General features: G+C 45.7%; 1 protein-coding gene across 4 annotated transcripts in view; it reads left to right on the top strand.

Moving 5' to 3' along the window:
• Positions 1-22631, top strand: part of MARF1 (meiosis regulator and mRNA stability factor 1) — a 41131-nt gene that overhangs the window by 14669 nt on the left and 3831 nt on the right. For 2 of the 4 annotated variants that reach the window (XM_007188344.2, XM_007188347.2), the window contains 16 exons: positions 564-756; positions 1479-1657; positions 3138-3218; positions 5790-6026; positions 6156-6275; positions 6980-7158; positions 8451-8671; positions 9445-9587; positions 10141-10274; positions 11393-11595; positions 12272-12499; positions 16072-16302; positions 18914-19126; positions 20335-20395; positions 20479-20604; positions 21991-22161. In XM_007188344.2, coding sequence (XP_007188406.1) covers positions 564-756; positions 1479-1657; positions 3138-3218; positions 5790-6026; positions 6156-6275; positions 6980-7158; positions 8451-8671; positions 9445-9587; positions 10141-10274; positions 11393-11595; positions 12272-12499; positions 16072-16302; positions 18914-19126; positions 20335-20395; positions 20479-20604; positions 21991-22161 — 2720 coding nt within the window. The remainder of the gene's footprint in view (positions 1-563; positions 757-1478; positions 1658-3137; positions 3219-5789; positions 6027-6155; positions 6276-6979; positions 7159-8450; positions 8672-9444; positions 9588-10140; positions 10275-11392; positions 11596-12271; positions 12500-16071; positions 16303-18913; positions 19127-20334; positions 20396-20478; positions 20605-21990; positions 22162-22631) is intronic. The other 2 variants (XM_007188345.2, XM_007188346.2) reach the window with 2 other exon arrangements.

Below are 22631 nucleotides of genomic sequence, written 5' to 3' on the forward strand. Positions count from 1 at the left end.
GGCGGTCCAGTGCTTAGGACTGCATGCTTTCATTGCCGAGGACCCGGGTTTGATCCCTGGTCGGGGAACTAACATCTCACAAGCCACATGGTGCAGCGGAAAAAAAAAAAAAAAAAAAAAAAAAAAAAAAATATATATATATATATATATATACACACACACACATAAAGAATATATGGCTTTTTCAGAGCCAGGGGGAGGTAAATGATTTACATTGATATCGCAAGCTAATTTCCTAAGAATAAATGCTCAGTGTCCTAAGAATAAATGCACAAAGTGGAAAATTAATTCATTAGGCCTGCCTGTAATTTCTGCCGTTAGCTTTAAATAATCCAATAAAAGAATATTTGATATTGAGTAATTTATTTGCTGTTAGTAAGGTAGTCAACAGGTCGTATTTTTGACAATGAGTCTAAATCAGTGCGTGTTTAAGATAAAAAAACATTTGAAAACCAAATTGTATTGCGGGAAGCTGTTTTTATATAGCTTCAAACAAAATCTAAATGGCATAAACTGAATAAATAGAATAACAGTTTTTTAAAATAACCTATGTATGTTTTAAGCAGGAGTATGTCTCCAAACCTCTTAAACAGAGCATCCCCACTTGCTTTCAACGCTGCAAATTCGAGCATTGGTGCCGACTGCCCAGACCCATTTGCAAATGGTGCTGACATCCAGATCAGCAACCTAGACTACAGATTGTCCCGGAAGGAGCTGCAGCAGCTCATGCAGGAAGCGTTTTCTAGACACGGCAAGGTAACCTTTTCACTCTTTTTCTTGCCTTTGTTTTACCCCTTGCCTGGCATTCAAGTTGAGTGCACTTAACTCAGCATACATAACTACAGGCAGGGTGTAAGTGTCACTCAACGAGTTTGAACACCTTCCTTTTTCCTCTGGCCTGCTCATGGTGGTGCTGTGTATTCTGTTTTTAGGACACAGCCCAAGAGAGCAAGAAGCCTGGCAGAGAAGCACTTATGGTCATGGGCAGGGATTTAAGTGGCTCTTTGGGAAATAAAACACTGATGGGTTCTAGTTAGCTCTGGCTGCTAAAATATAGAAATAGGGTTCTAAAATGATGTTGGCTGTTTTTGTTAATGTCTTATGGTATCTGATTCAGTTTTTGGGTGCAATTTGCTAAAAATGCACCTTTTACTGAAACTTAAGATGGCTATGCCCCAGGTTTTGGCAGGGTCTGGAGAAGATGCAAAAGACTCCTTGCATGTGTTGACCCCTAAGCCTGCCTTGGAGAGCATTGTGTGCCAGAGCACAAGGCAGGCTAGTCTGATGTCACATCCCTGAAGGTCACCCATCCTGGCTCACTTAGGTTCTGGTCAGCGGAAGTGCACAGTTCAGACTGTTCAGGTTCCCTCACGGCAGCACTGAAGTCCACAAACCAGTTGCTTAGTGATTCACCTTCAGTTTTAAGAGGACAAGGTTCTGGGTGGATCAGCATTCTGTTTTCCTTTTTACTGCTGCAGGTGAAGAGTGTTGAGCTCAGCCCCCATACAGATTATCAGCTCAGAGCTGTTGTTCAGATGGAAAACTTACAAGAAGCAATCAGTGCGGTGAATAGCCTCCACAGATACAAGATTGGCAGCAAGAAGATCCTGGTCTCACTTGCCACAGGAGCTGCTAATAAATCACTCTCTTTACTGAGGTAAAGAACAAACAAGCCGTTTATTTCAGGAAATAACATTTTGGCCCAGAAACAATTTAGAAATAATAAAAATAGATTTTATCCCATTCCCAACCCTCTTGTGATGATCACATATGCAGTAATGCTTTTTCTCCCTTGATAGAGTTGGAAATAAGGTAGAAGTTAGAAATAAGCTAGCTAGAATAATTTACCCTCGTTCAAGTCATTAATCAAAGATGAAGTACAGCTTAAACTTGGCAGGCACTTAGGAGTAAAATAATATGCCACATATCCAGAACAGGTTCTAAAAATAGTAGGCCTCTACAATAAAAGTTTATAAGCCTAGAAAGTCTGAAATATTACCTTCCAATCTTAGTAGAAGGTGGATTTGTCTATAATAGGTAGATCTACAAAGCTCTAAGCTCTCAACTTGCAGATACATCTTTAATGTCACATAGACACCCAGCCCCATAGGTCTGCGTTACGACTAGACTAATCTTAGGAATCTAGTGATGGTTTTATTCATAATATGCTTTTGACACACAGCACCCTGTAAGTTTAAGGTGTACAGACAGCATAATGATTTGTGCACCAGGAACTAACATACTGTTTATAGGTCAATTATACTTCAAAAAACAAGCAAACAGACTCATAGAAAAAGAGATCAGATTTGTGGTTACTAGAGGTGGGGTATGGGGGAAGGAGGAATTGGATGAAGGCAGTCAAGAGGTACAAACTTCCAGTTATAAGATAACTAAGCACTAGGGGAGTAATGTACCACATGATTAATATAATGAACACTGCTGTGTGTTACGTATGAAAGTTGTTAAGAGAGTAAATCCTAAGAGTTTTCATCACAAGGAAAAGAATTCTTTTTCTTTTATTTTGTATCTATATGAGATGATGGATGTTCACTTATTGTGATGATCATTTCATAACATACGCAAGTCAAACTTCACCATCATTTTAAGTTATTTTTTAATTTCCTGGAATAAAGATAATACTCATTAAAGATAATTTAGAAATTTCAGAAACATAAAAGAAGCAGGAGACAAAAAAATCATCCGTAATCCTATGGCTTAAAGCCAGTCACTCTTAACCAGTGTATTCAGTTGTGTATCTTCAACTATGGGGATTCCTCGCCCATCTGTCTGATAGAACTGCGCTGTGGCAGGAGACAGTCAAGCTCTTCTGCCCTTAGCTCTGAATTAATAAAGTGTCTCAGTGAGTAGTCAGTGTCTTTCTGATACACAGGTGTGCAGAGCCCTATGCTTGAGTCTGATAAAAATCCCAGTATATGTGACTAAATATTCTTTAATTGCCTTGTTCCTGAAGTCCGTTGTTTAAGTTTTTCTGGAAGATCAACTCTGAGATATAAATGGGTATGTTTATTTTGCATACACATTTTGTTCATCAATTTTATGAACTCTGTTTTTAAAATACAACTTGGAACGGAGAGGAAGTCGTCTGTTCTCTAATGGACTAAACTTTTTTCTTGCAGTGCAGAAACAATGTCCATTCTTCAGGATGCTCCCGCCTGTTGTCTGCCTCTTTTTAAATTTACAGATATCTATGAAAAAAAGTAAGTGAGGGTTATTTTTTTCATTGATCCAGCCAGTACTGATGGGTGACTTCCATGCATAAAACTGGTAGCAGCTCTTAAGGAACTAGCAGAGGAAATAAGACCAAGACAGTGATGTTCAGATTGAAATTCCAGTTTTAACACACCTTTGAAGAACGTCTTTCATTTTTAGCAAATTTAGACCTCAGTCCCCAAAGCTGTACTTTCATCTTTTCCACTTGGCTGATGAGTTTCGTTATTCATTGTATGAACATTTTCGAGCACCTTCTAGACTGTAAGCTCCAGGACAGCAGGCACCGGGTCTGACCTAGCACCATGTCTTCAATGCCCAGTGCTCAGTAGATGCTCAGCAAGTACTAGTGGAACGAAAGGCTCTGTGGAGGGTGCAGAGCTGGGAAGACAGCCCTTGTCTCTGGGGCTGTTACGTCTGGAAAGGAAAAGACACTCGCCATATATTGTATAGAACAAAGGAAACTCATTACAAAGGAGGAGTAGGAAGGAGAAAAGGCCTTGAGGTTACAGAGGGTGGAAGGAACCAGGAGCTTGGCCATTATCCCGTGGATAGTGGGAGCCACTGAAGTATCGGAGGAAGGAGGGGAGGAGAGAGGTGTGGTGGTGGGAAGACTTCAGGCAGTGGTGGTGTCTGAGCTGGAGTGAATGGGGGAGGGAGGGAGATACGGGGGAGCGTGTGCACCAGTCCCTGCTCTGAGCAGAAGCTGTTGGAACAGAGGGAACTAGACACCACAGAAGTTTCAAATGTCGGTGAAATTGGACTTGGTAACTAGTTTTATGTAGCAGGCAAGGTAAAAAGTAGAGGTCGGTTTGATTCTGAGTTTTTTGCCCCAGGTGACTGGGAGGAAGTTTGTATGTTTAAACTGGAAATAGGGAAGAAATAAAGAAAGCTTGTTCAGGAGTTACAGTGCGTTTTTTTTTTTTTTAATTCATTTATTTAATTTTGGCTGTGTTGTGTCTTCGTTGCTGTGCGAGGGCTTTCTCTAGTTGCAGTGAGTGGGGGCTACTCTTCATTGCGGTGCGCGGGCTTCTCATTGAGGTGACTGCTCTTGTTGCAGAGCATGGGCTCTAGGTGCGCGGGCTTCAGTAGTTGTGGCTCGCGGGCTTAGTTGCTCCACGGCATGTGGGATCTTCCCAGACCAGGGCTCGAACCCGTGTCCCCTGCATTGGCAGGTGGATTCTTAACCACTGTGCCACCAGGGATGTCCAGGAGTTGCAGTGAGTTTTTGATCTTGGCTTTGGGCATATGAGTTTTAGGGGGCTATTGGAATATCTGGGCAGAGAGTTCAGGTGGTTCTGCACATTTGGAGTCCCTCAGGAAAGAAGTCAGCCCTGAAGATACGGCAGTTATTTGCCTAAAGATGATCTTGAAAGACTTGGGAGCAGATGAACTTAGAGGAGAGGGAGGAGAACTAGAGAAAGGGCAGAACTGGGTGGAAGGCAACCAGGGACAGGAAGCCGGTGAGAACCCAGAGGCCAGAGTGTCATCAGGAGGGTGGGGATGGCCTGAGAAAATGGTGTGAGGTTTGGGGTGGAGGAGGAGGAGGAGGAGGCCACTGGTGACTTGAGAGCCAACTCTGAAGAGTCCTGAGGAAAAAATCCTGGAGGGAAGGGGATGGCAGACTGGATGGTGAAACAGCAGAGGCAACTCCTGAGAGACCAGCTGTTTCCATTAGAGGGAAGACGCGAGAGCTCCAGACTGAGTGAAAGCACAGAGAAGACTGGACATAGGTGGAGTGGGGCAGTGTAGGGGGTGGGGGCCGGGATTTGAGACTGGTGTTGGTCACGGGGAGATCTGAGCGTGTAGGCAGGGTACTGGGACGAGACCATTGGAGCTGCTAACTCTGCTGCTCCATTTAATTTAATGAGCACTTACTCTGTGCTAAGCTGTCTCCATACATGCCATATTTAATTCTCACGTCAACCCTGTGAGGTAGGGATTGTCACCCCATTTTACAGATGGGAAAACTGAGGCCTAGATTGGTTATATAGCTTGACTAAGGTCACATAGGTTGAGCCAGGATATGAACTCAAATCTGTCTGTCTTCAGATCCTGTGCCTTTAAGCTCCAAGTATGAAAGACACAAGTCAGGGTGGTGACTGGGGAGTCCAGTCTAGTGTAGGTCAGGGGGCTGAAGCATAGGGTTAGCTGAAAAGGGGTATACCTCTTCTGAGGGAGAGGAGCAGAGATGGTGAGAAGTAATAGAGAGGGATTTGGAAGTGAAGGGGAGGCCAAGGTGAAATGGGTCATGGCAGATAGTTTTCCGTCTCAGAAAATTAGGTGAGGCATTTACGGAGACTGTGTGGGGTCGGAGGCTAGGTACCAAATGATATATATAATCACTGTAACGGGCAATGGGCCAGGGATGACTGGAAGGAGTGCCAAGCATCACTGGTTTGATGGTGAATAAATTTATAGTAGAATTATCCCAGTTTTACTTTTCAAAGAGACAGGGGATCCATTCTTGTTTATAGAGCTTTATCTAAACAGGTCAGGAATTTCTGTACAAAGAAAAACGTTCTCTTTAAGTCAGCATCTCTCTCTTTCCTTGCTTTTAGGTTTGGACACAGGTTGAATGTGTCAGATTTGTATAAACTAACAGACACAGTCGCAATCCGTGAACAAGGAAATGGCAGACTGGTGTGTCTCTTACCCAGCAGTCAGGCCCGCCAGAGCCCCTTGGGGTCTTCCCAGTCACATGACGGCTCCTCAACAAACTGCAGCCCAATTATATTTGAAGAGTTAGAATATCACGAGCCTGTCTGCAGGCAGCACTGTCCCAATAAGGATTTCAGGTAGATTGCCCATTTCCCTTGAGAAGTAATCCTTTTGTAAAAGGTCGTGGAGCATCTCTTAGAATTACCTTGGGAACGTCTTAGACCACTGAGAAATGTCAACTATCTGTTTTGTTCTCTTTTCGGCAGTGAACATGAATTTGATCCAGACTCTTACAAGATTCCTTTTGTGATTCTCTCGCTGAAGACGTTCGCGCCCCAGGTTCATAGTCTTCTGCAGACACACGAGGGCACCGTGCCTTTATTAAGGTGACCGTGTCAAAGCCATTGTGATGCCTTAGTCCTCCTCTTTATAGAAAGTCCGCCACCTGCCTGCACCTCTCCCCAAGCACGCACTGTACCAGGCTTCAGCCTAACGTTTTTAGCTACCACTTGTAGTCGAAGTGTATCTGAAATGGGATCCATTCACTCGATATTTCAACAAGAAATTGTGTTTGTGCTGAATTTTAGAAACATCAGCATGAATAGGGCAGATTCTTCTCCACAGAGAAAAGATTATTGGAAGTGCTGTGCACAAGTACTACGAGAGAGTGCACGGTCTCAAATAGTTGTAGATTTCAACGTTTGTAGGAGAAAAGTATTCAGAAGTCCTTTCCGCCACACCATGGGCCACGTGGTAGGCTTAATAGAGGGGCCAACACAGAACCAAGTTGCCTTAAAGCCACCAAACCGATATGTTAGAGGAGATTGAACTTGCAACCTTGTTGCCTTATTTTTAACCCCCTCTGCTAGAAAATTGCCCAGGAATTTTTGGTACTGTCAGAATGCATCAAAGAGAGAAATGCCACAGTGATTGCCTCTCTAGGACCTTAATTTAACTTTCAAACCCAGATCATGGGCATCTTAACAGAAATTATTTATTAATGGATGTGTTAAAATAAAGGCAGGCGTTTGTTTGGCAAGTGCTTTGCTTTTCCATTATTTTAATTAACCTGTTTTTCCCCCCACTTCAGTTTTCCAGATTGTTATGCCGCAGAGTTTGGTGAGCTAGAAGTAGTGCAGGAAGACCGCGGCGGGGGTGTTCCCTTGGAACACCTCGTCACCTGCGTGCCAGGTGTGAACATCGCCACTGCACAGAATGGCGTCAAAGTAGTTAAGTGGATTCACAACAAGCCCCCGCCTCCAAACACAGGTAGGTTTCAGGTATTTGGTCCAGGCTGTTGGCTTTTCTCTTAAATAGCAACACTAGTTGCCTGTCATAAAGCACCGTGGGTGTCTCCTTTGATCTTTTAAAAACTCTAAAGTGCTGAAGGTTTGGCAGAGCTAGACTTTTGGAAAGTACCAGCATAAATTATTAAAAAATTTAAAATCCAGATTCCACAGTTACAAGTCTCTCTAGTTATCTAATTTTGTAAAGCTTTTTTGGCTTGCCCTTTAAAAATAGTTTCAGCTATTTGAAGGAACTATCTCTGACTATTTACTTTGGAAATTTATTTTGATCAACATTTATGACTTTGATCAATGTGAAAATAGATTTAACTCTAAATGTAAGGGACTGGGATATTTGAACCGAGATTTGGATGAGTTTCTGAGCTCTGGCACCCCCTGAGTTGCAGGTGTCTAGTCCTGCTACCTGTGCACAGCACTGTGAATTGTTGCCTTCGTATCGACTCTCCCTTCTCTTTGGCCCCTAACACTTCCTCCTTTTCTCCTCATCCTCTTCTCCTCCCACCTCCCCCTGCCCTGTAGGAAGAAAGGTGAGGATAACCAGGGAGCTCTGTTTGTACCGAAGCTTCTTCCTGCCTTTCCCCTCAGGCCTACACCCTCCCCATCCTGTGTTGTTACGCTGCTCCCTCCTTTCTCCTGTGTCCTTAGCCCGCTGTCCCCTTGTAAAGGTTTCCATCTGATTATTTACGCTTTTATAAATAAAATAATGAAAACTTCTTAATTAGGTAAACATTCAAGATAACTGTAAAAACCTGTTTCTTAGTTTTTATCTCATGCTAGTTTTACATCACTGCTTTCCATAGTTTCCCAGACATTTGCAGCCCCTCTCTGGGTTAATTAGGCCCTTCTGGGCTACCTGCGTGATGACCATTTATAACTTTGTTTCTGTGGGAAAGTATGTTAGTGACCAAGTTACAAATGGATCTTTGACATACAACCAGTTTATAAGCTGGAAACTACCTGTGTATCTGCACTTCCCTTTTAAGTTCACACTATGGTGAACCACGCTTTGCTTTGGCAACTTGACTTCGACAAGTAGTGGGGAAGCATTTGCCAGCCTGTAAAGAAGTTGGGCTAGCCTGTTGGTTATAGAGGACCTGGGTTTAGCAGCTGAGAAGTAAAGTGGCTGTTTGGTCTTGTGTGCTTGGTCATTATTGAGTTCAAGCAAGGGAATGCAAGGTTAGTTACTTTTCTTTCATCGGCTGCAGTCATGCTTTATCTCTTGTGCCTGTTCCTTTTTTCTCCCCGCATATTTAGATCCTTGGCTTCTGCGTTCTAAAAGTCCTGTGGGTAACCCCCAGCTGATCCAGTTCAGTAGAGAAGTGATCGATTTACTGAAGAGCCAGCCATCCTGTGTCATACCGATTAGTAATTTCATCCCATCTTACCACCATCATTTTGCAAAGCAATGCCGGGTATCAGACTATGGATATTCCAAGCTGATCGAATTGTTAGAAGCAGTGCCTCATGTGTTGCAGGTAAGGAGTGCTAAGAGTTTATTTGTTTAACAGTGGAAATGTTCCTCTGTGGCTTTGGCTATCTCCACCAAAGAAACAGGGTAGCTGGTAACTTAATCCCTAAGAAGTCAGCTCAGAGCAAACATCCTGTAAAAACTTCCTTTATACACATGTTTTATACACGATGTGGCTTCTCAGTTTTTCAGAAAGCTGTGAGTTTCCAACTTAAAGGAACTCCTAAGTGCACCGAGGAGTACTTTCCTTCTCATCTCTATAGACTGCCCTCCTTCCTCCTAGCACAGTCCTCTCCAGAATTGTTCCCTGTTACACAGGAGCTGCTGTAACGCGGGCTTCCCTTCCCTTACGAAGGAGTTTGAGGCCAGTTACTGGGCTGGAGCCTGACAGTGCTTCCTAAGGAGTTTTTGCCTGTTAACTTAAGGTGTCGTGATAGCTTCCCGCCTGTAAAAATGGCCTGCAAAACTTGAGCTGTCTTTTAGAGACAAAATTAGTTGCCCAGGCTGATAGCATGCTTTTTATTTCTGTATTCATGACTATTCAGGAAAGAGTGTGCGAGGAAAAAAAGGGTCCCAGGCACGTGAGCAGTTGTTCATTCTGACACCTACATTTTGTTGGTCTTTGTGTTTCCAAATGCAGATATCATACATAAAAGGATTTGTTCTCTGAGAGTGGTAACGAGAGAGAGAGAGAGAGAGAGAGAGAGAGAGAGCACCATCAAAAAGTCAGGATCTGCCAGGGTCTCATGAGTATAAATAACCAAAGTGTTTGGTTTGCAGATTCTTGGAATGGGCTCCAAACGCTTGCTGACCCTTACCCACAGGGCCCAGGTGAAGCGCTTTACTCAGGATTTACTAAAACTTCTCAAATCCCAAGCCAGCAAACAAGTCATTGTGAGAGAATTCGCGCAGGCTTATCATTGGTGAGTTGATGAGAAGGGAAAAAAATGAAAGCAAATTTTTATTTTTTTTTTAGTTTCTGCTGTATAACAAAGTGAATCAGCTATACATATACATATATCCCCATATCTCTTCCTTCTTGCGTCTCCCTCCCACCCTCCCTATCCCACCCCTCTAGGTGGTTACAAAGCACCGAGCTGATCTCCCTGTGCTATGTGGCTGCTTCCCACTAGCTATCTATTTTACATTTGGTAGTGTATGTATGTCCATGACACTCTCTCACTTTGTCCCAGCTTACCCTTCCCCCGCCCCGTGTCCTCAAGTCCATTCTCTACAGCTGCGTCTTCATTCCTGTCCTGCCCCTAGGTTCCTCAGAACCATTTTTTTTTTTAGATTCCATATATGTGTTAGCATATGGTATTTCTTTTAAAAATGAAAGCAAATATTTTAAAACACTTGTTCTCCCAAATTTAAAATAATCTAACTTCTCCGTTTAGCATTCTTTTGGAAAACTTATAAATTATTTTGGCAAGTGCTACTTCTCATTCTTCATCCATTTCCATGGTTAAAACCTAGGTGTTTCTCAAAGGACTGGGATGTCACCGAATATGGTGTTTGTGAGTTGATTGATATCGTATCAGAGATTCCAGACACAACCATCTGCTTGTCCCAGCAAGATAATGAAATGGTGATTTGTATCCCCAAAAGAGGTATGTGACTTAAATTTGCTGGAAGAAAGTTGTCTGTCTCAGTGGTCATTTTAACATGGAATCATACAAGGGATGCACTTTCCCCCTCCTTCTCTGTGATTCCTGAAGATTCCATGGAAAGTGCAGTGTGAAAACGTCTCTGCCAGGCAGTGGATCCTAGCGTCCTCAGAGTGGGGAAGCCACTTGTCAAGAAGAAAACCAGGCTATTTTTTCATAATTCACTCTAAGGGGGAAGAAGGGCATAACCAGCACTTTCTGAAAATGCCTCCTTCAGCCTGTCTCTGGCTGTTTATGCTGTAATTATCCACTTGAGTCAGTTACCGTGACTGTTGCTTGTCTCTTCTTTTTAACTCTGAGGTAACACACTTGAGAAGGAAAGAAGACTCAAATGGATGTTTCATCTTCCACGTTTTAGTAGTTCCAGTTGAGGTCTGGGGTGGGAACTAGGATAGAAAAATTAAATCTACACACAGTCATGTTCTCCCACTCTTATCAGTCAGTGGGTCTTAAACTGTGCTCTTGCGGAACACTGATGTCCCCGAAATCATAGTATTCCAAAGCGAAAATGACGAATGCCAGTCTTTTCGTAATTCTAATTTAAAATTGAATAGAAACAGAAATCTAAGTTTAAACTTTTCTCTCCTGTGTTTTTGTTAAACTTTTGGTGCCTGATACTCTTTGCTGCTAGCAGTTTTAACTGAAGATCAGGTGAATAAACAAAGCATGTTAATATTCAGAAGTGTGGTTTAGTAAAATAATTTCTAGATTACTTTTTCAAGTACAGAGACGTATGTGTGTCATGTTCATATATGTGGAGTGGGTGTGGGGAGGTGGAGGGGCTAGAGAAATTATTTCTAGTTTGTAAGCTGAAATTACATAGGTGTGTAGGTGTGCGTATGTGTATCATGACTTCCTGGTGTTCTGCCCTTGATTGAATTTGAAAACCATCTGGAAAGAGAAGAGTGTGTTTGTTTTAGGTTGTGTGTGTTTGGAAGGCAGAGATGGTGTCTGTTGTAACCAGTGCATAGGACTAACTACACTAATAATGTTAAGCACGGATGGATAGAAGAAGATTGTGGTTTATGGGGTTTTTTTGTTTTTTGTTTGTTTTTTTAAAGAACGTACCCAGGATGAAATAGAAAGGACAAAACAGTTCTCCAAGGATGTTGTGGATTTGCTGCGACACCAACCCCATTTCCGGATGCCCTTTAATAAATTTATCCCCTCTTACCATCACCACTTTGGCCGGCAGTGCAAACTCGCATACTATGGGTTTACCAAACTACTCGAACTTTTTGAAGCCATACCTGATATTTTACAAGTAAGTGAAGAAATTCTAATTATATCTTTCAGAACAATATAAGGGGGAATTAAAAAAATTTTTTTTCGGACCTGTTTGCCTGGGAAGTAGGGAGTTATGAAATAGGATGAAAATTTGAAATACTTCAGTCAGAGAAGCTGTGTTGTTGGCTTCTTAGTATTTTTAGGTAAATGTGGTTTTTCCTTCAATAAAGAAATCATTCTTCAGGTTAGTTTTAGGTTATCTGTTGAGAAAAGGATTACATAGCTTGTTTCATAAACAATCTTCTCTCATGAGCCCCATATTTTTCAGATCTCTTGTGTTGGAGGTGGGGATGAGTGTACGAGGTGATGCAAATGCTTGGCTGTTAAGTCATCGCTAAGTTAAACCAGATTTCTGTTGTTGATTTTTATTGCTATTACCACCTTTGACCCCTGCAGTGCTTAAAAATTTTTTGTGTGTGTGGTAAAATACCTACCTGCCCATTTTTAAGTGTACAGTTCAGCAGTGTTAAATATGTTCATATTGTTAGGCAGCTAATTTCCAGAACTTCTTAATCTTGCAAAACTGAATCTTGACATCCATTAAAGAACACTGAAGTGCTTCTTAGTTCCTAATTGTATACATTTTCATGCCATTTAACCCCGTGAACAGTCATAACTGGTTCTCCCTTTCCTCCTCCTGTGTGTTTTCCAAGGTATTGGAATGTGGAGAAGAAAAAATCCTCACTTTGACAGAGGTCGAACGGTTCAAAGCTCTAGCTGCCCAGTTTGTTAAACTCCTTCGGTCCCAAAAAGATAACTGCCTTATGATGACAGATCTGCTTACAGAATATGCTAAGACTTTTGGTTACACATTTCGTCTCCAAGACTACGATGTCAGTTCAGTTTCGGCTCTAACACAGAAACTCTGCCATGTTGTAAAGGTAACATTTTTTTTTTTTTTCACGGAGTAAGACTTGCAGTGGCATAATCCTCATTGGGATGTTTGCATGTGATTAAGCATTTCTGTATTTACACCTTGCACTGCTTACTGTTGTTTCACAACTTGTTTTGTGTTGTTAATACGTTTTTGGGTAATAGGAGATGACTTGGGTTTGGCAGTTTAGATTTTTGGTCTTGCTTTTGTGTGTCTTTTAGTGGCCTCGCCAAAATAATGTCTTTGTGAACCGAAGTCGCCAGTTTATCCCAGGGTGTTTATTCTTGGGTGTCTCAGTGTCAGTCCTGCTGACCTGAAGTTGGATCCTTGTACACAGATCTTTGTCTCCGAAGTTTTGGGGAGACTGAAATCACAGCCCTCCTTCCGGATTCTGACTCACTCTTACGGAGTAGGTTTAGGAGCAGGCTGGGGCTCAGAGTTGCCTTGGTTGCTGGAGAGGCCGGATTGGAGAGGGTGACTGCCTCTTCTTCCCCAGCCTGTGCTGAACTGACCCTCGCAGTCCTGGGCAGCGCAGCTGAACAGTGCGCAGGCTGCGTCCGCCACAGGACCAAGAAAACTCACTACAAGGAGGAAGAAGTGGAAGGAAAATGTACGAAGTGGTGGCAGCGCCAGTCACAGGTCTGGAAGGAGTCTGTTTCTGTGCTGGGCAGTTAGAGGAGGAGGACCCTTCGTGGGAGGCAGGGATGCAGAGGCCGGAGAGCAGGAAGAACACTAGGAGTGGGGAACGTCCAAGGCCAAGGAGGAGGAGCGGCCGGCAGCACCAGGTGCCACTGAGAGGGCAGGTGAGACAGGACTCAGGGACCACGGGGCCAAGCTGAGTGCAGGTACGTGGCGCTGCCGGCCGGAGCAGGATCGGCGCCAGTGTGATACGGGACCGCGGCCGCACTGAGTGGGCTGAGAAACGAGGAGGTGGCGGGGGCGAGACATTGGCAACAGGTAACACGACAGCTGTTCGGTTTGTTTGCTGGTGAAGGAGACGAGCAGGAGACTGCGGGTCTGAGCCAGTGAGTGCTCGCTGGCCGTTCTTTCCAGTCGGGGAGACTGGGCACGTTTGAGAGCTGCCGAGAAGGATCTCCTTGAGAGAGATCGATATACAAAGGCCAGAAAGGGTGATGGGGTGAGGGTCCTGAGGGGGCCAGAGGTTGCGGGAATTGGCATTCAGTGGAAGGAGGGACAGCTCTGACGTTAGTATTTTGACAAAAGGGAAGCGGGTAGGGCGGAGGCGGATGTAGGGGAGTTTGATGTGTGTCACCAGGAAAAGAGGGAATTACCTTCCCAGAGCTGTTTCTCTGTCAAGTACAAGGTGAGAGCAACTGCTTAGAGAGAGGGAGAGAGAGACGGGATTCCAGACTGAAGAGCTGAGAAGGTCTGAATTGTCAGTGGTGAGCGGGAGAGGGGCCTGATCAGGGAGGCGTAGGGGTGCTGGGAGCGTGGAGCTCCCCGGGGCTGGGTGCACGTAGCTTTCCTGTGGAGGCAGTGGAGATGTGGCTGTTTGGGTACAGACTCAGGGAAAGCAGAGCGTTGGGTTCAAGGTGGGATTTTGCCAGATGGGTGCAATGAAAAGACATAGGGACAAAGGAGTGTAGATAGAGTATTGACAGGAATGTTAATGAATTAATGGCCTATCAGTGCCGAGATGGATAAAAGAGGAAAATGAAGAAAAGAGAGGGCTCGTGAATCAGGAGGAAGTAGGAGTCCATGCTGGCAAAGTTGAAGAAACATAAGAATTGAGCATTCGGATTGCTTTCTTGTCTCCAACCCCGGCATCTGCTTCAGGCAGGACGTGTGGGAGGTTTGAATGAGTGATTCTGGAAGTGGGCCGTGACAAGGTCCCCAGTGTGGCCTGGGGTGGGGTCTGGAGTGGAACTGTGTAGAAGAGAATGTCATTGGAGATGAGAACTTTGAGGAACTGAAGGCCCTGGTGTGGGACAGGCCCCCGGGATGTTCATTTGCTCAGGGCGATGGCAGTTGGAGGGCTTCGGTGGATCGGAAGACTAAGCCATGACCGCCGACTGTGATGAATAAGGGCCGATGACCGGGACGTCCGGGTGTGAGCATTAAAGCGGGAAAAGATGGGAGCGGCTCCAGCTTGCTACCCTGCTTGCACATTGCGGTCTCCCGGGGGGCTTCTGGGAAATACTGAGGCCTCTGTGATTCTTATAGAATGAGGCCAGGTGTGCTCTGAGCCTCAGAGCACAGATTAGCTCACGAGGTGATTCTAATGTGTAGCCTGGGTCGAGAATCAAGAGATGTATCTAAGTAGCATCAAGCAGGTTTTTATTTTTTCTTCTTAATAATGGTCTGGGCATCTAAGAAGATGACTTGGACTCCCCCTGGGCTTGTATCTGTTGATTGATTAAACCCCAGGTCTGCTGAGGAAATCCATAGTCTGAATCTTCACAGATCCATAACCACGATGAGTGGAGTCAGGGTCGACCCACCAGCCTCCTGCCCTGGCTCTTGGTGGGCGTCAGCTCCAAAGACAAACTGGTACTGGGCTGGCTCCTCAAGTGCCACCCACCCTCTGCCTCCGAGGGTCCAAAGCCCCTGAGCTTGACCCGTGGTCCTGGCTGGAAGTCAGATAAAGGGGAAAACAGCCGTGATAGTGAGCAGTGGTTCGCCTGCCCAGGCCTGAGCAGCGTGTGTCCTGAAGCTCTGCCTGTTTTCACTCCCATGATGGCTCACTTCACGGACGCGGCCCCCCTCCCCCCCGCACCATGCCCAAGGCCTGCAGGTCTCAGCCACCAAATGTTTGTTTCTTCACATGCTGTTTGGTCCCCAAATGATAACCTGTGTCTCTTTCACAAGGTTCCCCTCCCAATGCACTTAATTAGTTAAACCCTTTATCTCCTTGAGAATCTGAAAAAGTTGAGAAGTAGACATACAGTCAGACACGAAAATACCAGCTTTTTTTCAAGTGCTTATGGGCTATAAGAATGCGGCTTGCCCTTGGACAGAGAAGGCCTTGTGTCATCTCCCGTGTCTAGCCCCTGGGACACACACGTGGGGCAAGTCGACTGCAGAGCAGCTCTGTGGAGGGTCGCCTGCAATCTAACCACCTCCTGCTTCCGGAGAACACCGACCCTTAATTCACAAGCTTGGGCCAATGGATGTCAGCTGGCCGGTCTTATCTCCTTCGCTTGGGGGAGCGGTGGTGTTGATGGAAGTTTCTGGTTATGGACCAGCAGGGAGGGAGGGAGAGAAGGATTTCTGCTGCAGTTGGTCTGAAGTGTTGGTCTGGGGTCCCAAAGAAGCTACAGCAAACCCACTCACTTTACTTCAGTTTAAGAGAAAAACTTAGAGATTTTCCTCTTTTGGTCTCGTTTGCCAAAGTGAAACTAGATGAACCAGGTATGACCCAGGCTGTCTCTCTTAATATTTATTTATTTATTTTTAATTTTTTGGCTGTGCTTCACAGCATGTGGGATCTTAGTTCCCTGACCAGGGATCAAACCCGTGCCCCTTGTAGTGGAAGCACGGAGTCTTAACCACTGGACCACCAGGGAAGCTCCCTGTCTCTCTTGAGTTCTGAAAAGTTTGCATTCTTGTTCTTCCCAGGTTGCTGATATGGAATCTGGCAAACAGATTCAGCTGATCAACCGCAAGTCTCTGCGTTCTCTCACTGCCCAACTGCTGGTATTGCTGATGTCTTGGGAGGGAACTGCCCATCTTTCTGTTGATGAGCTCAAGAGACACTATGAAACCACCCACAGTACTCCTCTCAACCCCTGTGAATATGGGTTCATGACTTTGACCGAACTTCTGAAGAGTCTGCCTTACTTAGTTGAGGTATGAATGGTAATGGTTCTGGAACCACCGTAATGAAAACTGTTGTATTGGGTGTTTATAGATCACCAAATGGTCTAGATTAAACTGATTGGTCATTTTATAGACGAACAGACAGAGGCGTTGGCAGGTGCAGGCACCCTGCCCAAACAAGTGACAAGCCAGGATGAAAGCCCTGGCCTCCAGATTCTTAGACTGGGGTGCCTTTTTCCTGTACCAGGCTAGATTCTGCTGCTGTTACCTCTTTCTGAAAGAGATCGCTTATGTGGTGGTCTGTCAGTCAGATGCAGGGCAGAAAGAAAGGTTTGACTGGCTGGTCACCAGGTGGCCTTTCAAGAATCACAGTTCGGGGGACTTCCCTGGTACTGCAGTGGTTAAGAATCTGCCTGCCAATGTAGGGGACATGGGTTTGATCCCTGGTCTGGGAAGATCCCACATGCCGTGGAGCAAATAAGCCCATGCGCCACGACTACCGAGCCTGTGCCCTAGAGCCTGTGAGCCACAACTACTGAAGCCCACACACCTAGAGCCCATGCTCCGCAACAAGAGAAGCCACCACAATGAGAAGCCCACGCACCACAACGAAGAGTAGCCCTGGCTCGCCGCAACTAGAAAAAGCCCGCCCTCAGCAACGAAGACCCAACGCAGCCGCCATAAATAAATAAATAGATAAATAAATCTTAAAAAAAAAAAAGGGCTTCCCTGGTGGCGCAGTGGTTGAGAGTCTGCCTGCCGATGCGGGGGACGCGGGTTTGGGCCCTGGTCTGGGAGGATCCCGCGTGCCGCAGAGCGGCTGGGCCCGTGAGCCACAGTTGCTGGGCCTGCGCGTCTGGAGCCTGTGCTCTGCAGCAAGAGAGGCCGCGATGGTGAGAGGCCCGCGCGCCGCGGTGAGGGGTGGCCCCCGCTTGCCACAGCTGGAGAAGGCCCTTGCACAGAGGCGAAGACCCAACACAGCCATAAAAATAAAGGAATTCCTTTAAAAAAAAAAGAAAAAAAGAATAGCAGTTTGGGAATTCCCTGGCGGTCCAGTGGTTAGGACTCCATGCTTCCACTGCAGGGGGCCCGGGTTCGATCCCTGGTCAGGGAACTAGGATCTCACAAGCTGTGCGGTGCAGTTTAAAAAAAAAAAAGGTGATACTTCAAGATTAGAAGACTAGTAAGAGAATACTGTGTGCAATTGTGGGACAACAAATATAAAAACCAAGAGGAAATAGATAAGATCCTGGGGAAAAAAGTGAAATTGACTCCCAAATTTTTAAGAAGTTAAAAATTAGACCAATTAACACTAAAAAGACTGAAGATCATTGAAATTTTACCACTGACAAAAGGCACAAGGACCAGATGGGTTAAGAACTGGGTTTTAACTCACCTAAAAAATAACTCCAACTTTTTAAAATCCACTTCTAGATCACTTGGAAAAAAAAAAAAAGATGGGAAGCACACCACTTCTTTTATGAAGCCAAAGTAACTTTAATACCAGTCCCCCAAAAGAAAATGATTCTAAATAGAATATTAACTAAATAAATCCCACAATGTAAGAAAACAATGATTATACCGTTGTTATCATATAACCACGTGACCAATAATTAAATAATTTTAAAACTCTCTCCTTGGCCAATCACCCCTGAGCCGCTTTCTAGACTATACTTTGTCCTTGGGCCCTGCCCTTATCCTTGATGGGCCCACATGGCCCAGTTTTAGAGACAATCTCCTACCCTTGGTATCTGATCACCCTGGCCTACCTTCTGCAAGAATCCTGTTAGGTCAGTTTAACAAGAATTCCCCCTACCCTGGATGTCCCTCTCCCCAGCCCCCGTTGGCTATAAATCCTCCCTTTTCCTTGTGTCTGAAAAGGACACCTATACTTATGTGTCCACTTAGGTGTCCTTTCCCCTGTTGCAATAGTCCTGAAGAAAATCTGTTTTTTTCCACTTTAACTACTATCTAGCTCTGGTTTTCTTTCATGATATCAAATCCAACATTCTCTAAACTCTGTTAATTATATATTATATGAACACTAGTTCTAGGCAATATTAGTGGATGTTCCCGGACAAAAGGCTTTCCATGGCCAGCTAAGGCTGGGAAAGATCTCTTCTCTAGGAGATCTCAGTGAGGGCATGTTAGACTGAAAGGCTTATGGTAAACAGATTTGCTTACTTGAGGACAAAAGGTTTTTGTCGGTATTTTTCCCTTTATTGCTTTTATTGTTGTTTTAAGAATAGTGATGTTGTCCTGCATCACAGTGTTCCTCGGGGAGATGAGGTTCAGTGGCTTCGGTCCCCACTGTCTGGTGCCCCTTTGTCCACCTAGGGGTTTGCCCTCTCTCTTCACTGCCTCCTTTCGTTTGAGATCTCAGTTTACTAGTTTCCTTCCTTTCTGACACACTATTTTGTCAGACCTCTGCTGTCTTACACCTACAAATAGAACCAGAGTTGGCTCAAGGCTATAGCCCTCTGTTGGAGGAGATCCTTGAATCAGTCTCTCCTCCTCCCTGGCTTATTGCCCATTTTCAAGTTGACTTGGCATCTTTTCACTCTCAGAGAGACCCTCATTTCTAGGACGCAGGACCAGTCACTCTGGAAGTTTCTAATGCTGCTGTTTTCTCCTGGACCAGGTTTTTACTAATGATAAGACGGAGGAGTGTGTGAAGCTCACAAGTCTGTATTTGTTTGCCAAGAACGTGCGGTCTTTGCTTCATACTTACCACTACCAGCAGCTTTTCCTTCATGAATTTTCCATGGCCTATACCAAGTATGTCGGAGAAACACTGCAACCCAAGACGTATGGCTACAGTAGTGTTGAGGAGCTCTTGGGAGCGATCCCACAGGTGGGTGTTTTCTCAGTTTCTTGGAGGGTGTCCTCCTGGAGAGCCACAGGCTCACTCTCAGACAGAATAATGGACCTGCAGGCATTTTGAACTGATCCTTTCAAAACGTACATACCGTTGGAGAAAAATGAATGATTTTAGCATTTCTCCTTCGTTCTGCAAACCTTCATTAAATTCCTAGGTGCCAGGTGGGTGAGTCCCAGACCCTGCCCTCAGAAAGGTGTGGGGTAATGGAGAGTCAAGACATCTGAGCAGGTGACAGGCGGTGTGGTCGGTGCAGCCGTCGGTGGGCACACCGAGGACGACCAGGTCCGGGGGATCCCAGAGCAGAGTCCTCACGATGTGTAGAAGTTGATTAACCACGTGACGAAGAGGGGAGAGGGCAGACAGTGTGAGCAGATGCAGAGCAGCGACAAGTAGTGTGGAGCTCCCGAGCTGGAGCCTCTCAGTGAAATAAGAGCTCAGTTATGGAGGCCAAGACTCTGTGGAGAGAGGCGAGGAGCCTCGGGGTTGCTGTAGGAAGCACCATGGGGCTGCTGTCCATGGTGGAGTTGAGAGAACCAGGAGGAGAGGAGGAGCCTGGCAAGGGGCCTGCCACTGCGGAGGCCCAGGTGAGCGCTCTGCTGGGTTTGAGCCTGAGTAAAGGAAGTAGGAAGGGACACGAGGATAGGACAGCTTGGGAGCCGAGATGAGGGACTTGGTGACAGATGCACGTGGGGGGCTCTGGGAGCCAAGGGCCACTGCTGCCTCTCTCTTGGCGGGGGTGGGGGCAGCGTTATTAGGTCGGGGCCTTTGTTTTAGGGTCAGGATAATGAGCTTAGCTTGAGGGGCATCGGAGAGCCCTTAATTCTTTTAAGGTGCATTTAGTATCTGGAAAAAATGGTAAGAGCTCCCACATGAGAACTAGCTTCATTTATATACCAGCACTGGTGTTTGGGAGGTGATGTTTTTAAAGAGTCATAAAGAGTAATTTTTAAGCTGAGTCTCACAACTTCTAAGACTACAGCTTTTTATAAGCGGCATGTTTCTGCCAGCCTCTGTTGCTTTAAAACAAAGTGTAGAAAAATTTTTCTTGGCGTTAATTTGGTCTTTAAGTCCTAGTATGTTTAAGTATGTTACCAAACACAGTAGGTCACACTCTTCCTGAATTTTAGGGCTTATTTCTCCTCCTTTTCCACTGCTTAACCAGTAGTATGTCTTGTGTGCAGGTGGTCTGGATAAAAGGACATGGTCATAAGAGAATTGTAGTGTTAAAAAATGACATGAAAAGTAAGTAAGCCCCATCCCCTCCCCCTTCAGAAGCCCCATTTCTCGCCCTGATCCCCCTTTGATGGGTGCTCTCTGTCTTCCAGGTCGTGTGAGTTCACTTGGTCTCCCCTCTGCCAGTCATGAAACCCGGCCCTCAGCTACCGAGCGCATCCTGGAGGTGCCCGAGTCTCACACAGCCTTGGAACTCAAACTCAGAGCAGGCGGTGACGGTAAGAGGAAAAATAAAGCAAAGCTGGTGAAATTTTCGGGAAATGGCTTGGGGTAGAGTTGGGGTGGTTTGAGGGGGAAGGAGGACACTGGGTCATTTGCATTCCTTAAAGGTAAGTTATTCATGCATTTTCCAAAGGAGTCTGGTGTTTGGTTAAGAACAGAGAAAAAACTGGCCTGCATTTGATGGTTGACCAGTTAAGGTTCTTGAAGGATGTCGGCGGCCCCCATAATGACAATAAGCCAGCACAATTCAGATGGTAAAGGAAAAAAGATTCTGACACTTATTAGAATACTTGAAGATGATCACAACGGAGTCAACTCTGCTGCCGTTGGCGCGAGAGACGGAGCTTAGCTCTGAATGCGACAAGGACAAGTTGGGGCTTATAGTCAAGGAGCAGAGCAAGGGGGTCAGTGGCTGGGAAACTACCAAGACGAGACATCAAGGTAGGGGGATTCCTGCCGACCTAAGAGGATTCTTGTTAAAGGCAGGCCAAGGACTTAGACATCAAAGGTTGGGGGTGGGGTGGGATGAGGAACCTGATCAGATATCAAAAGGCTGGGGGATTTTTGCTAAACTGACTTCTCAAGATTCTTGTCAAGACTGGACATGGCAAGGACACAAGAGACACAGAAGGCCAAGGTCAAGGTCTGGTGGTGAAGAGGGCTTGGAGGAGCCTGACTCCTGACTAAAGTTGGGTTAGGGAGAGTCTTTGTCACAGGACATCCCTGGGAAAGACTTAATAGTAATGCATTAGGATTACTCAGAACAACATCGAGTCATCCTGATTTTATGTGGAATCTTCTGTGTACTAGATAGAAATCAACTTGCTTGAATTTTGAGTCCATTGCTACATATGAGAATTTTATCTTCATAGGACTCTGCAAGTTGTTAAATAGTTACAAGGGCTACTGTGCTCTGTGTTTATAGGATAATCAGCTATGTAGCATTTTACGTTTTTACAGAGCACCTGAATGTAGCTCATCCTCTCAAGCTGTCAGCACAGCCTTCAGCAGTAGTAACCTCCATCCTACAAATGAAGAACTGAAATTCCAGGAGGTTAAGTAGCTTACCCAAGAGCACTCAGCGAGGAAGTGACAGAACTGGGACCCAAGTCTTCTAATTCGGAGCTTTTGCTCACTTAACTACTTTCTATGGGTTTTTAAATTTCTCAGCGTTTTTTAATTGCCCCCTTTGTGTTCCTAAGAACACAAATCGGGAGATCCTGGCTGTGGCATTTCATGTACCAAGAGTCACCCAGACCTTTCTGTTAACGGCTTTTTTTAAAACCTTGAGTTCTTGAGTACTTCCTGACCTTAAGGAGACGGCAAGCCTCAGGCACAGACCGCGCAGTCCTGAGTGGAGCCCCGCTTGCCTTCTCCTCCAGGGCCCCATCCAGTGGAGCAGGAGCTCCTCCGCCTGACCAACGACTCCCCTGTGGACCTCTTGTGCGCGCCTGTCCCTTCGTGCCTGCCGTCCCCTCAGCTGAGACCGGATCCCGTCATCCTCCAGTCTGCTGATCTCATTCAGTTTGAGGAGCACCCCCAAGAGCCCTCTGGTAGGAGGCACTGTGTCATTGCGGGGTTTCCTCTGTGGCTTTGATTAAACAGTAAACCCTTAATGCTGAGATGTTAACTGATGGGAGTGGGGAGAGACTCTACCTTTTCAGGCACAAATATACCTGTGAGGATTATTCAGGACCCCCTTTTCCTATCAGGGTTCCTGCTCACAGCCCGAGGTGGCTGAGGGAGCAGCAAGCAAGGGAAGGATGGTGGTCTTGAGGGGTGCTGCAGCTGCGCTGGGGGTGGGGACCCCACGGGGGAGCGTGCAGGGGCTTCCTGGGCTGTGCTGCCCACCTTTGGAAAGTGCAGCACCTCCAGCGGCAGCCTCTGCCCGTCACCAGACATACACGTCACCCCCGGTCTGGGCAAGTTGAACGACTCCAGAGGGTACTGGGGCTTCGTGGGACTGTGAATAGGGGAGGGAGGGCACCTGTGTCTCGTGCCCCAGCTTGTGCCCCAGCTCGAG

Source organism: Balaenoptera acutorostrata, chromosome 15 (genome assembly GCF_949987535.1).
Source record: "Balaenoptera acutorostrata chromosome 15, mBalAcu1.1, whole genome shotgun sequence".
Lineage (NCBI taxonomy): Eukaryota > Metazoa > Chordata > Mammalia > Artiodactyla > Balaenopteridae > Balaenoptera > Balaenoptera acutorostrata.